This window comes from Trachemys scripta, chromosome 22 (genome assembly GCF_013100865.1).
Source record: "Trachemys scripta elegans isolate TJP31775 chromosome 22, CAS_Tse_1.0, whole genome shotgun sequence".
Taxonomy (NCBI): Eukaryota; Metazoa; Chordata; order Testudines; family Emydidae; genus Trachemys; species Trachemys scripta.
This window is the reverse complement of record NC_048319.1, coordinates 8,816,378-8,830,309: the sequence shown is the minus strand read 5'-3', so window position 1 is coordinate 8,830,309 and position 13,932 is coordinate 8,816,378. Positions and strand designations below refer to the sequence as shown.

Below are 13,932 nucleotides of genomic sequence, written 5' to 3'. Positions count from 1 at the left end.
AATTGGACTCTACGCAGGGCACCCTAATGCCGAGCCACCGTTAAGCAGCTTAGCCGACGCTCTCCTCTGGCCAGATTCGAACCAGCACCTCGGAGGCGAGAGGCATAGAGAGTTCACCAATATAAGTTCTCCCAGGTGACGCTACCTTCCCCTTCCCTAAAGCCAGGTTCCTCCCACCCATGGCAGAACACAAGCCAACACCACAGCATGTTGATACAGAAATCTTTATTCCTTTAAAATAAAGACAGGCTGGTATAACCTATTGGTGCTGGATTGTGAGTGTCCCAGAGCAGAGGAGTACATGGGGTCACTCCTTCCTACTAGAAGTGGACCTAGCCCAAGGTTAATACATCTCCCTGCTACACAGGCAGCAGGGCATGGCACAGAGCAACACAACCCAGGAGCCCAGACAGCCATGTGGGTGAACCGAGAGGGCTCAGCCCCTGTCTACACTGAGAGTCAGTGATTGGCCAACCCCCGACTGCCTTCAGGCAAAGTTGAACACTGATTGGCTGCGCGTTGTTGCTGCTGCGCTGTACAACAGCTCTCCTTCCAACACTCGGTTCAGGCAAGGCGCTACAGGCACCATCTGCCTTTCAACCCTAGGTTCTGATACAAACCAACAACTCCCTGCCCCAAGCAATGGAAGAGCTGCTGTTCCCCAGAGACCTCTCTCAGCCTTTCCTTTGGGGACCCCTAGGCAGAGTGGAGACTTGCTCTGGGAAGGGGCCAGGGGTCCCAGTGACCAGTGGCTCTCACACAGGAGTTTCTATCTGCCCCACTATCATGTTCATGACAAGCATCGGGCTCCCCAAGAGCCCATGCTCTTCTCCCTCCTCAAGGCCCTGAGTTGGGTTGACACCTGCTGACAGCAGGGACTGACTAAGGACTTTCCCTGGACGGGAAGAGATGCTGGTCCTTGCTCAAGGACCGCCAAGGATTGCCACAGTGCAATACACTCAGGCACACCCGGGGCTCCCAACTCATCCAAGCAGCTCGAGACCAGCCTGTGGACAAACCTCACATCTCACCTGGTTGTTCACACCTGCCTCTCCTCATCTATTTAATCCCGCACCGGCATCTGCTTTCTCCAACACCAGGGGTAAAGGTATTCAAAAACCAGGAACATACAGGAGTGGCTGCAAGGTTCCCTCCTCCAACCCCTCAGAACGCATAGCACATGAGTACAGAAAGGACACTTGGAGATCACACATCACAGGCCGGGAAAACACACGTTTTCTGCAGATCTGATACAGGCGTGGTAACCAACATCTCTTGGTTGAGTATCTGGTTTCCCTGATCCACTATGTATCCAGAGATGAACCAGTCCAGGCCCCTCCCTCATTTTACACAGACATTTCTGTGCCACTGGAACAAGTTCGCCTGAAAGCGCGTTCTGGCCGGCGTCCACTTCATTACGGAAGTTGGGTGCTGGGTTACGGCACATGCAATGGTGCTTTTGACTCTGATTGGCACAAACGCACGGGTCTATTTCATCTCTGAGGTGGCACTACAGCTCAGAGTTCAAGAGTTACGTGACAGCCCTCAATGCTGCACCTTATGCAGGCACAGGGCTGCCTTTCGAATCCATGGCCTTTGGAGCTATGGCACAGGAGAAAAGGGGAATACAATCGGAATGGGATAAGTGCATCAAACATTGCCTCTGTGGAGGAAGAGACAACAACAATATACTCCACTAGGCATTTTCTTGCTCTTTCATTTTACAGTCTGGAGCCCAATTCCTTAAGCTGGGTGAAGAGAACGTTTGAGAGATTTCTAGGTGTAGTTGCTGTCACATCCGACCGCACCCAGGATACAGCCTTGCAGCAGCCCAGCCCTGAACCCCAACCGCCGGGGGAACGTAGCCTGCCATGAGCGCAGAGTAGAAGTTACGCTCCCTGCAGACGTGGGACCTGATCCTGGGAAGTGCCAAGCAATCCTTTATTCCCAGTGAAATCGACAGGACTGGAGTGTATCTGGCAAGGGCAAGGATTGGGCCCCCGTGAGATTCAAAGTCTTTGGTCATAGATTGCTTAAAGGACGAGACAGAGAGACATGGAAGAAAGCAGGGGTTTAGAGAGACCAGCTGAAAAGGGACTCTCAAGCAACACAGCCACTAGCCTGCTTGGCTTTTCAACGTGGAGGCATGAGCCGTAAAGCAACGAATTTCTCACTGCTTTCTCCCCGGAGGGATCAATGACGAAGAGTTAGCAGGAAAGCCAGGAAAATCCAGGGCATTCTTTGCATTCTTCTCCTCCTGACGCTAGAGTCCACAGACTAGAAGAGACCAAACAAGCTGCACATGCCACGTTTGCAGCCGGATTATTGTTTTCCAGCTTGATAGACGGTTTCTTCCCCCACGACTGCCAGTCTGCACATAGACTCTTTCTTGCACTGCGTGATTGTATAGAGCAAACCCCAGGCTAGAACGGACGGGAGGGAAGCCAAGAAAGGAAACTGATTGGACCTGGAGTTGAAGACAGCACATGGCTGTAAGGGTCAAAGTTAGGGAAACTGAAATTCAAGGTACACTAGAGACTCAAACAGTTGCCTTGAACTATCAAAGCAGCTGTCGGTACAATGCAGCAAGGGGGCAGCGAACGTTTTACTGAAGATGAAACACAAAGTTAAACTGCCTGGATAACAGGCCACAGAACAGCCGTAACCAGACATGGATGGTGGAGGTAGAAATGTGGTTTAGCTTGCAGGCAAGAGGATTGGCTAGTGGGTCGAGATGGGGATAGAAGGCAGGACTCCTGGGTTCTGTTCCCATAGGTTAGTGACTTGACTGTGCGATTCAGTTCGCCTCTAGAAACATACACGGGTCAACTGAGATTCAGTTGGTGTCTGCAAAGCACTCTCAGGTCCCTGGTTGGAAGGCGTGGAGGGAATAACTACAGGGAAACAACAAATCAAGCACCATAGACCGCAGGCCTTGATTTGGCGCATGCTGGCAACATGCAGGGAGATGGGAAGTGCACAGAGGCCAGTCAACGCCCAAAGGTGGGGCGGGGGTAGGGGAGAAAAGGGACAAGCACGGACAAGCGGCTTCTGCACGTGACGAACATAAGGAGAGGGCGGGGGAAGAAACGTGCAAGGGAATTCGGCCCTAGAGGGCCAAACACTGAATCAGGCCACTAGGGCAGGAGAGAAATTGAAGATCTGGTGGGTGACCAGCAGCGGTGAGGAACACGCAGTATAAGGAGCCGGAGTCAGGAGAGACCCTTATGGCCCTGCTGTGGCCAGCAAATCCACTCCTGAGTACTGGGCACGATGCCAGGCAGCCTGTAACACGTGTGAGAAAAGGATCAGGGAAGAGGCAGAAGAGAGAGCAAGGAAGGACCCGCATTGCGTTAGCCAACTCCATGGGCCTGCTAGTTGATCTTTCTCACCTCTAGCTTCCATGACACTGGGATTCCTATTGTACAAAGAAGAAAGAGGTTGTCAGAAAAGAGGCAGCACGAACTCCTACGCGGGCTCAGGGCTGAGAGGCACCAAGCGGAGGGAAAACAGAAGCCACGCGACAGGCAGAGACTGAAGTCGGGAGGTATCCAGCTGCTTCAGGGGACAACGAGCAATTGACAGGTGGAAAAGGCTCCAAGAAGCAGCAGGAACAACCCCAGCCAAGATGGCTCCGGAGGAACATCCAGGCCAGGAGGTGCAGAAAAGGAGACCAGGCACGGGGAGTTGACATGGGCAGGTATGTTCATGGCAGCCCCTGCGGCCATCAGAGCTGCAGCACACCCAGCGTATCTTGGGAAGACACCTGCTTGGGTTCAAGATCCTAGACTCCCAGTGCTCTCCTGCCTCGAATAAAGCGGGGTCTTTGATATGGAGGCCAGCAGGGAGGAAGCGTGGCAGGAGAAGGCCAAACCCTGCCCTCATTAGGGGGAAAAACGATTCAACTCTCCAATTCTACAACCCAGCACTGGCTCAGGACTGCTCCGCCAGTCTCTTCCGTGGCCAGGATCGAGTGAGGTGCAAATTAAACCCTGGGAAAGGGCAAGGATCACGGAGAGGACGCCCTAGCGTTCCAGAGCATCCTTTGCAGCTGGGAACGGTGCCCGGCAGCCCTAAAGCAAGCCCAAGCCCCACAGGTTATAGCTAGTAACTGCTGGACGGGAGGCAGCTCTAGTCTCAATGGTTAGCATCATCGCAGGGTGAGCAATTCTCCCCCCAGAACGGTAAGAAAACGTATTTCCAACAGCAGAGTGGCTTGGAGAGTTTAAAAAGAAATTAAAGCCCTCCCCTCACACCAGGGGATAAAGCAGCACTGGGGGCGCTGAGGGACAAAGGCAGTTGCTGAGAAGGAAGGAAGGAAGGTCACGCTGCTGAGGCAACAGCTCTCGAGGAGCCTGCAAATCGGCGAGAGAGATTCTACCAGCGAGAGTAGACAGGCCGCCCCTGTGCGAGCCGGCTAAGGAGGTTGGCTAAGGCAAGTGGCCCAGGTCAGGAGAGCTTGAGAGCCAGGTTACAGACTGGCCAGTTAGAAGCCTTTTCCAAAGGGTTTGGCTCTTTGCTCTCCAAACGTGTCAGGAGCTATCAATGCACAGATCAAGGGCCCCCCTGAGCAGTTCAGCTCTGCCCTACGGAACTAGTTTATCTGGGAACACCTGCTGGTCTCTCTCCCCAGACAGGCAAGAGCCTTATGAACTTGCAAGAGCAGCTCCCGCTGCCAGGATGCTCTAGAAGTCCAAGCAGCTACAGTACCCAGGTCAGGATGGTCGCAGCCATGGCTGAAGGGAGTTAGAAAACAAGTCACAGCTTCACTGCTGGTGGTCAGAGGCAGCGGGAAAGAGATGGAACATTAAGAATGATCAGCAAGTGATTTCATTAATTTCAGAGTAAAAAACAGCCCAAGTCCTTGGACAAGGACTGGGCCCACTCGCAAGTAATTAAAAACGGCCATTGCCAATATACCCTCAAAACAGGGGGCTGGCCAGAGACCAGCCCATAAATAGGGCAGCCTTCTACTTTAATATGGTGGAGCAATTGGGGGAAAGACTACAGGTCCCAGCATGCAGTGGGCTCAGCAGACTACAGTTTGGATCAGAAGCATTGCATGATGGGAGTTGCAGTGTCCAGGCTGTCATACCTGCATACTAAACGCTGCTGCAGTCTACTCCGGTTTTATGCCATTAAGGCCGAGCCTCTCGGGCTCCTAGTGAATAGATGACGCTCAAGTGGGCACAGATTGGGTGTCTCCCCCATACCGGCCATGGCAAAGGTATTCTCCCCACCACCGGGTCCTCCTCCCCAGCCCCACAAGCTCAGAGGATGAAGGCTAGCGGATGCTGCAGTCCCCCTCTCCACCCTGCAGCTTCTCCTGCTCCATTGAGCACATCAGCTCCTGCACGAACTTCATCTCCGAGGCCAGAGCCTCATAGCGGTTCTCCAGCTTCCGGTAGCGTCGCTTGAGTCCGTTGGCCACCAGCAGGGTGCTCTTGGTCTCCTCCTGGGTCTGCTTTTTCAGGGCCTCTGTCTTCTGCAGCTCCTGCCGGATCTGGCGCAGGTCTTGGCGGATGCTCTCATTCTCCTCCTTGTACCAGGACTCCTTCTCCTCGTAGATGGAGCGCAAGGCTTCGATGTCCTCCCGGAAGGACTTCTTGTTCCTCTCCATCTCCCGGAGGCTCTCCTCAGCTGCAGCCACTTCCTCCAGCACCTTGGAGAAGCGCTCGAAGTTGATGTAGGTGTTGTTGGGGGGCATGCTGGAGTGGGACTTGATGGTGTACTCCTTGAGCCGAGTGGTCTTGAGACGCCGCCTCTCCGGCTTCTTGCCGTTGTCTTCGTTGCGGACGTTCCTCCTCTTGATCACCTGCAAGGAGGAGAAGGGAAAACTCAGCTCTCGGGTACCGTCCAGGGTCAATGATTCTCCCCTCCCACCCCCAGGCTGTGCATTTCATAAAATCCTAGAATCTCAGGGTTGGAAGGGACCTCAGGAGGTCATCTAGTCCAACCCCCTGCTCAAAGCAGGGCCAACCCCAACTAAAGCATCCCAGCCAGGGCTTTGTCAAGCCTGACCTTAAAAACCAATAAGGAAGGAGATTCCATCACCTCCCTAGAGAACCCATTCCAGTGCTTCATCACCCTCCTAGTGAAAAAGTTTTTCCTAATACCCACCCTAGACCTCCCTCACTGCAACTTGAGACCATTGCTCTGTCATCTGGTACCACTGAGAACAGTCTAGATCCATCCTCTTTGGAACCCCCTTTCAGGTCGTTGAAAGCAACTATCAAATCCCCCCTCATTCTTCTCTTCTGCAGACTAAATAATCCCAGTTCCCTCAGCCTCTCCTCATAAGTCATGTGCTCCAGCCCCCTAATCATTTTTGTTGCCCTCCACTGGACTCTTTCCAATTTTTCCACATCCCTCTTTTAGCGTGGGGCCCAAAACTGGACACAGTACTCCAGGTGAGGCCTCACCTCAATGCTCCTACTAATACAGCCCAAAATGCCATTAGCCTTCTTGGCAACAAGGGCACACTGTCTACTCATATCCAGCTTCTCATCCACTGTAACCCTTAGGTCCTTTTCTGCAGAACTGCTGCCTAGACACTCGGTCCCTAGTCTGTAACAGTGCAGGCCAACAGCAAGCCCGGCAGTTGCATTCACACCCTACGCTTCGTGCATGGTTCAGAGCCAGCCTGCACGCAATGCGGTTCCCCTACCTCCACGGTGCAAGCCAATATTGATGGAGACATGGCCACCGGTCCCACACTCCCCTGCCTGTAGAGAATTCCAGATTGTTTTGTCCCCACCCCTGCTTCAAGGTTGGTGAGGAATCAGCTCCCTCTAGACCAAGTCATCACAGCTGCTAGATCTCTCCAGGCTGGCGGAGTGAATGAGAAGCAACCACCTCTTGCTTAAAGGGGGATACCAAGTGCAATTTAAAGAGCAATTTTTAGATGTCGGATTCTCCAGAGGGGCTGAGTGCACGCTGTTCCCATCCGTGGGAGTTGGGCTGTTCGGTATCTTTGGGAAACAGAGCCAGGCCACAAGAATTTATGGATTTTTTACCTTAATCCAGGGATGCTCCAGGCTCTGGGCAATTGTCATCCGCTTCCTGCAACGACATTAGGTCTGGGCATTAGACTACAGCAGCTGGACCGAGCTTTTGGCCCACTTGGGTCACTAGTTTTCAGATGAAACCCGCACGCAAAGAGCTGGACCAGTTCATCTCAGCCTCTGCTTTAATCCCACCAAGCGCCAGCCGTCAAATCAGCTGACCCGACACACGCTGTACTGTAATTATTTGCCTTCCTGCCTTGTGGACCCAACCGCTGCCCCAGGCGAGCTAGCTTCTCTGCTAAGTGCAGGATCCCCGTTAGAGAGGAGCTGGCTTCCAGAGATACTGCAACGGCAGTCTGGTAACAGACTATCGTCCGGGAGAGACGAGAGCCAGGCCAACGGCTCCCATTAAACCCGCACACCTGGAGCGGCAGATATTTTTGCTTTGAGGATATTGTGCGAGACTGGACCCTGTTGACGGCAGATAAGAGCTGTCCGAGGCTAAGGACGTGAGAAAACAGCACTTCTGGCTGACTTATGGTCTAAGACATAGTTAGCCAAGCTCTTCCACTGCACCACGGCAGCAAGAGGGAGGCTGGGGGCTTTTGGAGGCTGCTGGCAGGGGGCAGTGCTGGGCACCCAGCAGACCGTCCCCACGCCTCGCTCCCCGCGGTTCGTTTCAACCAACTGGTCTCGTACTTGGGATCTTTGACGAGCAGGCGCCGGATGAAGTCCTTGGCCAGCTCGCTGGTGTTGCTGAAATACTCCTCGTCGAAGTCGTAGTTCACGGCGGAGATGTTCGTCAGGGTCTCCTGCTTCGTTTCGCCCAAGAACGGAGAGGCGCCACTGAGACTGCAGGGCGAGATCAGACAGTTACCATCAGACACTGCTCTGTGCTAACAGCGCCAAGCCCTGCCGCTCACTCCCAAACACCAGCACTAACATTACTTAGGTTCCCCTGACCTGGGTCACAGAGGGGGGGAAAAAGGACTTGCCCCAGGTCAGGCAGTGACTCAGTGGCAGAGCTAGGAGTAGAACCCAGGACTCCTGAATCCCAGCCCTTGACAACACTGTCTCCTCAAGCACAGAAGAACATATTCTTATCCAGGGAGAAGAATAATTGTCCTTATACTCACAGAATGTACGTGATGACCCCGATGCTCCTAGGAGAGAAGGAGAGGACATAAGATCACTGCATTGTAGATCAGTTTTTAGTCAGGTCTTTCCTCACTCCAGCCTTAAGTCTTTTAGATTTTCCAGCGGAGGGCACATGTTCGTGACAGATCGGTCCACCCTGCAGCCAGCTTTCCCCGAGCACAGACGCTTTCTAGGTCTAGGACAAGGTTCCCTGTTCATGTCTCGGAGCTGCCCGAGTTAAGGATCAAAGCTCAGGTCAGGGAATCCCGGGTTGGGTTATTTCATTAGAAGCTTCCAGGATGTGCAAATCATCCAAATCCCACTCAGCCTTCAGCAATTACAGGCGTATCCCGAGCCCTGCCCCCATACCCAACACCCCCCCACCCCAGAGCTAGATTTAGCAGCATTCAAAGAGACCAGCCTGTCTGAAAGTCAGATTGCTGGGGCCCACCAGGAATTAAAAGCCTGCCCCCTTCAGCGAGAGGGGTACCACAGAACCAGGAAACAACAGATGAAACACAGGAACAGGAGTGAGGGACAAAAAGATATAAAAGGAGGGAATTAGATGGTCAGGCTTGACAAAGCCCTGGCTGGGATGATTTAGTTGGGGATTGGTCCTGCTTTGAGCAGGGGGTTGGACTAGATGACCTCCTGAGGGCCCTTCCAACCCTGAGATTCTATGACACTGAGCAGACAGCAACGGGGTCAGCAGACCCCAGCCAGAACACTGCCTGCCTACGGGAGACAACCAAGGGACAGAAACAAGCCCCACGGACGCAGAATTCCCTCCTCCCGGGCTGATTGCCAGTGCCAGGCGGACAGCCCCACAGACTGAAGCAACCTATTTACCTACAAGAACGTGCCACATGCATATTAGCACTGCAAGCTAGTGTATGGGCCAAGATAGCACATGGGTACGCTGGCTAGCGTATCAGCTGGTATGGGCCGCTTCCCTCACACTGCCCAACCAGCCCAGCACCCCTCAACCCTGGCTTAGAGGGACTCCGCTCCAGAAACAAGACGACAGTTCAGTCCCCAGGTGCATTTAATTCTTGGCCTCTGTCAGGAAGCTGCCAGCTGGTGTCTACCACAGAGAGGGTGCAAACACCTGGCCACTAAGAACTGGGCCGAAACCACCCACATCAGCAGCTGTTCTACAACGGGCCTGTGGTTATGATGGAGAGTCATGGCATACTCACCACATGTCAGCCTCCAGCCCCAGGGGCTCGTAGTTCACTATTTCAGGGGCTTTAGAAGGAGAGAGAGAGAGTTATGCTGCAGGGAGAATCCATTGCAAACAGCTTTGGGCATCTCGTGCAACGACTCAAACCCTCATGCAACTGGACTTAGCCAGAGCTTTGGGGATACTTTTCTCCTGGGGACGTCGAAGAGTTGTAGCAAGGGTACCCAAATCTCACCCAGTCCAGGGCTGCACTGGTGGCTTCCTCAGACTCAGGGAGGTCCTGGATACACAACTGATAGAGCGAAGGGAGGCTGTTGTGGGCTCTGATACACAGGGGCACCATGCAGGAATACTGCTTCCACCCTCCCCCAGCTCTCCTTCACTGCAAAGTCACAGGGCATCTTTCCCAGATTCAAACAAGCCTCCAGAACACACAGCTGCCACCGCCCCACTTCCCTCTTACCTACAAACTCCGGGGTCCCAAAGATGTTTTTGAACTCAGTCCCCGCTTCGATTTTGTGAGCGATGCCGAAGTCGATGAGTTTGATGCGGGGGTTTGGCACGTTTTTGTCTAGCAGCATGATGTTCTCGGGCTGGAGAGAAGCAAAAGCAGCAGGGCTTTTTCATATTGGCTTCCAGCAACACTCACTAAGATCCCTGTACCTTTGAGTGCAAGTCTATACTGGAAAGAGACATCTGTGATTCCCTATCCTCCTTCCCCCCCTTCCCAGGCTTCGTCTAACTCTATACGACAGAGTTAGGTCAACGTAAGGCAGCTTACGTTGATGGCAGGGCTGGGGGCTCCGGCCAACAGCCCCACATGGCGGTGCCGAGGCTGGGGGCTCCGGCCGAGAGCCCCACATGGCGGGGCTGGGGGCTCCGGCCAAGAGCTCAGGTTGTCAGCCCCAGGGCAGGGGTGGGGCTCCAGCGGTCAGTGCTCCACATAGTTAAGTCAGTGGAAGTGCTCCTGCTAAGTGCGTGACAGCCAACAGAGGGGGCATAGCACGGACATGAACCCCTGCAGCTGTAAATCGACCTAGCTCGGATCAAATTAATTTTTTAGCATAGTCAGTCATCTCTGCTCAGAACCCGGCTTTCCAAGCTGCCAGCCCTGCAGACTCTGCCTGGGATCTGAAAGGCAAGCTCCTTCCTGCCGCATCAGTAACGGAGACCCTGTGGTTAGTGCTCCACTGACAACTGCTTTGATGCTGCCTTGTGAAACAGCACAGATTCCAGCTCGCTCTCCCACAGCCGCTGCCAAGAGGAGTTAGAAATGCACGCGTCAGGAAGTAAAGACTAAGCAGCGCTGGTATGGGGCCATTTCGACGTGGCTATTTCAAACATCCACCCAGAATGCCAAGGAGAAGCCTCAGTTCAGTGGCTTTACGCAAGCGCTGTGTGTATTTCGCTACTGTGGTTGTGTTTACTGTCTCTCAAGAGCCCTTCACCGCCTCTCCCAGCTTCACCTGCCTATGTGAAGCACAGGGTATCCGATCTGGATTCGGTCCTTTGCATCTGTGCTTACGCGCTTTGGTTTGACTCCAAAGCGACAGGCCGGAGTCTGATCAAGGACATGCAAGCAAACATCCAGGGTACGTCTATACTTCCCTCCGGGTTCGGCGGTAAGCAATCGATCTTCTGGGATCGATTTATCGCGTCTTGTCTAGACGCGATAAATCAATCCCGGAAGTGCTCGCCGTCGACACCGGTACTCCTGCTCCGTGAGAGGAGTACGCGGCGTCGACGGGGGAGCCTGCCTGCCGCGTGTGGACCCACGGTAAGTACTTTGTCATTCGAATTAAGGTACTTCNTGCAAGCAAACACCCAGGGTACGTCCCTCCGGGTTCGGCGGTAAGCAATCGATCTTCTGGGATCGATTTATCGCGTCTTGTCTAGACACGATAAATCGATCCCGGAAGTGCTCGCCGTCGACGCCGGTACTCCTGCTCCGCGAGAGGAGTATGCGGAGTCGACGGGGGAGCCTGCCTGCCACGTGTGGACCCGCGATAAGTACTTTGTCATTCGAATTAAGGTACTTCGACTTCAGCTACGTTATTCACGTAGCTGAAGTTGCGTATCTTAGTTCGAACTGGGGGGTGAGTGTGGACCAGCCCCCAGAGTAAATGGATTGGCACCAGTGCAAACGAGAGCAGAATTCAGCCTGTATGTTCGGGTTCAGAGGGCTTGGGAAGTGGAGACAGACCAAGCAATTGGTTCCAAGTGAGAGATAAAAGCACCTCATTTATCCCTCGCAGCACCACACCACACCCAAGAAAAAGGAGCGCCAACTACTGGACCACGAACGGCTTCCCGCAGCAGCCCTTGGAGATCTGCCACCCGGTATCCACCAGCTTTGATCTTATTCAGCCGAGAAGATCTAATGAGATCACCGCACAAGATGGAGCCGGCCTCACAGTCCACGGGTCTGCCCATACCTTGACTCCACTGTGTCTAGCAGGCCAGGGCCCTGGGCACCACTTACCTTCAGGTCGAAGTGCGCTATGCGCTTGGAATGCAAGTAGTGGACCCCATCCAGGATCTGTTTGAGGAACTGTGTGGCCTCTTCCTCCGTCAGGGACTCCTTCTCGGCCAGGAAGTCAAAGAGCTCGCCCCCCGAGACCAGCTCTAGGATCAGCACCACGTCCGTCTTGTTCTCGAAGATGTCGTGGAGCGTGATGATGTTGGGGTGCTGGATCTCCCGCAGGATGTCCACCTCCCTCTCGATCTCCTCCCGGCTCACGCCCCGCCGGCTGGACGACAGGCGCCGCTTCTTGATGAACTTGGCCGCATACTCCAGGCCGCTTTTCTTCTCCCGGCACTTCCGCACGATGGCGAACTGGCCGCTGCACGGGGGGAAAAAGGACGCATCAGTTAATAAGACGTCTCCTCATTGGCACCTGCCTGGAGGAGTCGGGGTAGCTACAGCCTGCGATGCTCGGAGTCTAAAGAGACCTCCCATTGGTGCGTTTCCTTACTGAGAAGGGTGCAACTCCTTACAAACCCGCTGGGAGCCACAGTACTTCCACGGGTAGCAGGTAAAGCCCTTCCACTCGACTCTAGGTCTAAGCGTCTGCCTTCTCCATGCACCACTTGGCCGACTGAGGGATTGGGGCATCATGGACACTGAAAGCTGAGCACCAAGCAGAATAAAAGCCCCTTTCTTGGAGAGCACACTTCAACCGCCTGGGACATACAAACAGACCCAGCTCATCCCCTGAGGTTGTCAGTCTGTGATGCATCAGAGGCAGGATTGGAATAAACCGATACCGCCGCTACATGCCACTGTGCTGGGTAGGATGAGAGAAGGAAGGAAGAGACTTCCCCTCCTGGCTGCAGATAGAGTTCAGTTAATATCCTAGAGCAGGGGTGAACAAAGCCCAAGGGCCACATCTGGGTATGGAAATTGTGTGGTGGGCCATGACTACTCACAAAATTGGGGGTTGGGATGCAGGGAGGGAGGGGGGTGATGGCTCCGGCTGGGGTGTGAGCTCTGGATCGGGGCTGGGGATGAAGGGTTGGAGGTGCAGGAGGGTGCTCCGGGTTGGTACCAAGGGGTTTGGAGAAGGGGAGGGGGGAATCAGGGCTGGGACAGAGGGTTAGGGAGCGGAAGGGAGTCGGGGGTGCAGGCTCAGGGCGGCGCTTGCCTCAAGTTGCTCCCGGAAGCAATGGCATGTTCCCCCTCCGGCTCCTACACGGAGGCGCAGCCAGGTGGCTCTGCGCCCTGCCCTGCCTGCAGGCGCCGCACCTGCAGCTCCCATTGGCCATGGTTCCATCAATAGGAGCTGTGGGCGTGGCGCTTGGGGCAGGGGAAGCAAGCAGAGCCCCTTTGCCGCCCCTACACATAGGAAGCGGAGGGGGGGACATGCCGCTGCTTCCGGGAGCCACACAGAGCCACGGCACACGCGGGGAGGGAGGCAGGAGCTTGAGAACCAGATCTTGAGGGGATGCGGCCCCCCAAGCCGTAGTTTGCCTACTCCTGTCCTAGAGCATTTGGATTGATGGCTCATGCTGGTTTTATCCCAAGTACGTCACTGCAGATGCTGCTCTGATTCAAACAGATCTCTAGCCCTTCCTTGAAACGTATTCATCTACCCAGGTATCAGGAAGCATATCGTGGCAACGGTGTGATTATGCTGCTTAGGCATTTGTGCAATATCCTGCTGATACATAACCACAAGATACAGGGCTCAGTGCCGGAATCAGGCAGTTCCCGTGGCCTGATGATCACAATGGTCCCTTCCGGCCTTCAGATCCACGAATCCAGCAGCTCAAGAGTTCCAACCACCATTGCGGAGCACCCCGAGATGTCAATTTCACCGTGAGGCGCATTTGGGGAGAAGCACGCCTGTGCAACTGACCCAGACAGCAATGCTCGGCGCTTACAGAGCTCTTTAGATTTGCAAGTGCTTTGTGAATACTAATTTAGAACACGTGCTCCCCCCCCTCCCCGTGGCCTATGTCAGCGACGCCCCCATTTTACAAGCAGGAAAATCGAGGCTCTGAGAGTTACGTTACGGACACGCAGGGGGTTGGCGACAGAGTCAAAAAAACAGAACCCAGGGAATCCAGACCCACAAAACCATGCCGCCTCTGGAAGTTACACGC

General features: G+C 54.3%; 1 protein-coding gene across 1 annotated transcript; it reads right to left on the bottom strand.

Annotated features, from left to right (window-relative positions):
- Positions 1-208: 208 nt before the first annotated feature.
- Positions 209-12,170, bottom strand: DAPK3 (death associated protein kinase 3; the record flags this gene model as incomplete). The annotated part of the gene is given in 7 exon segments (XM_034755232.1): positions 209-5,815; positions 7,017-7,062; positions 7,707-7,859; positions 8,144-8,170; positions 9,344-9,392; positions 9,791-9,920; positions 11,810-12,170. Coding segments are annotated over 7 exon segments (1,297 nt in total), but the record flags the coding sequence as incomplete, so codon positions are not given.
- Between the last annotated feature and the right edge of the window lie 1,762 nt (positions 12,171-13,932).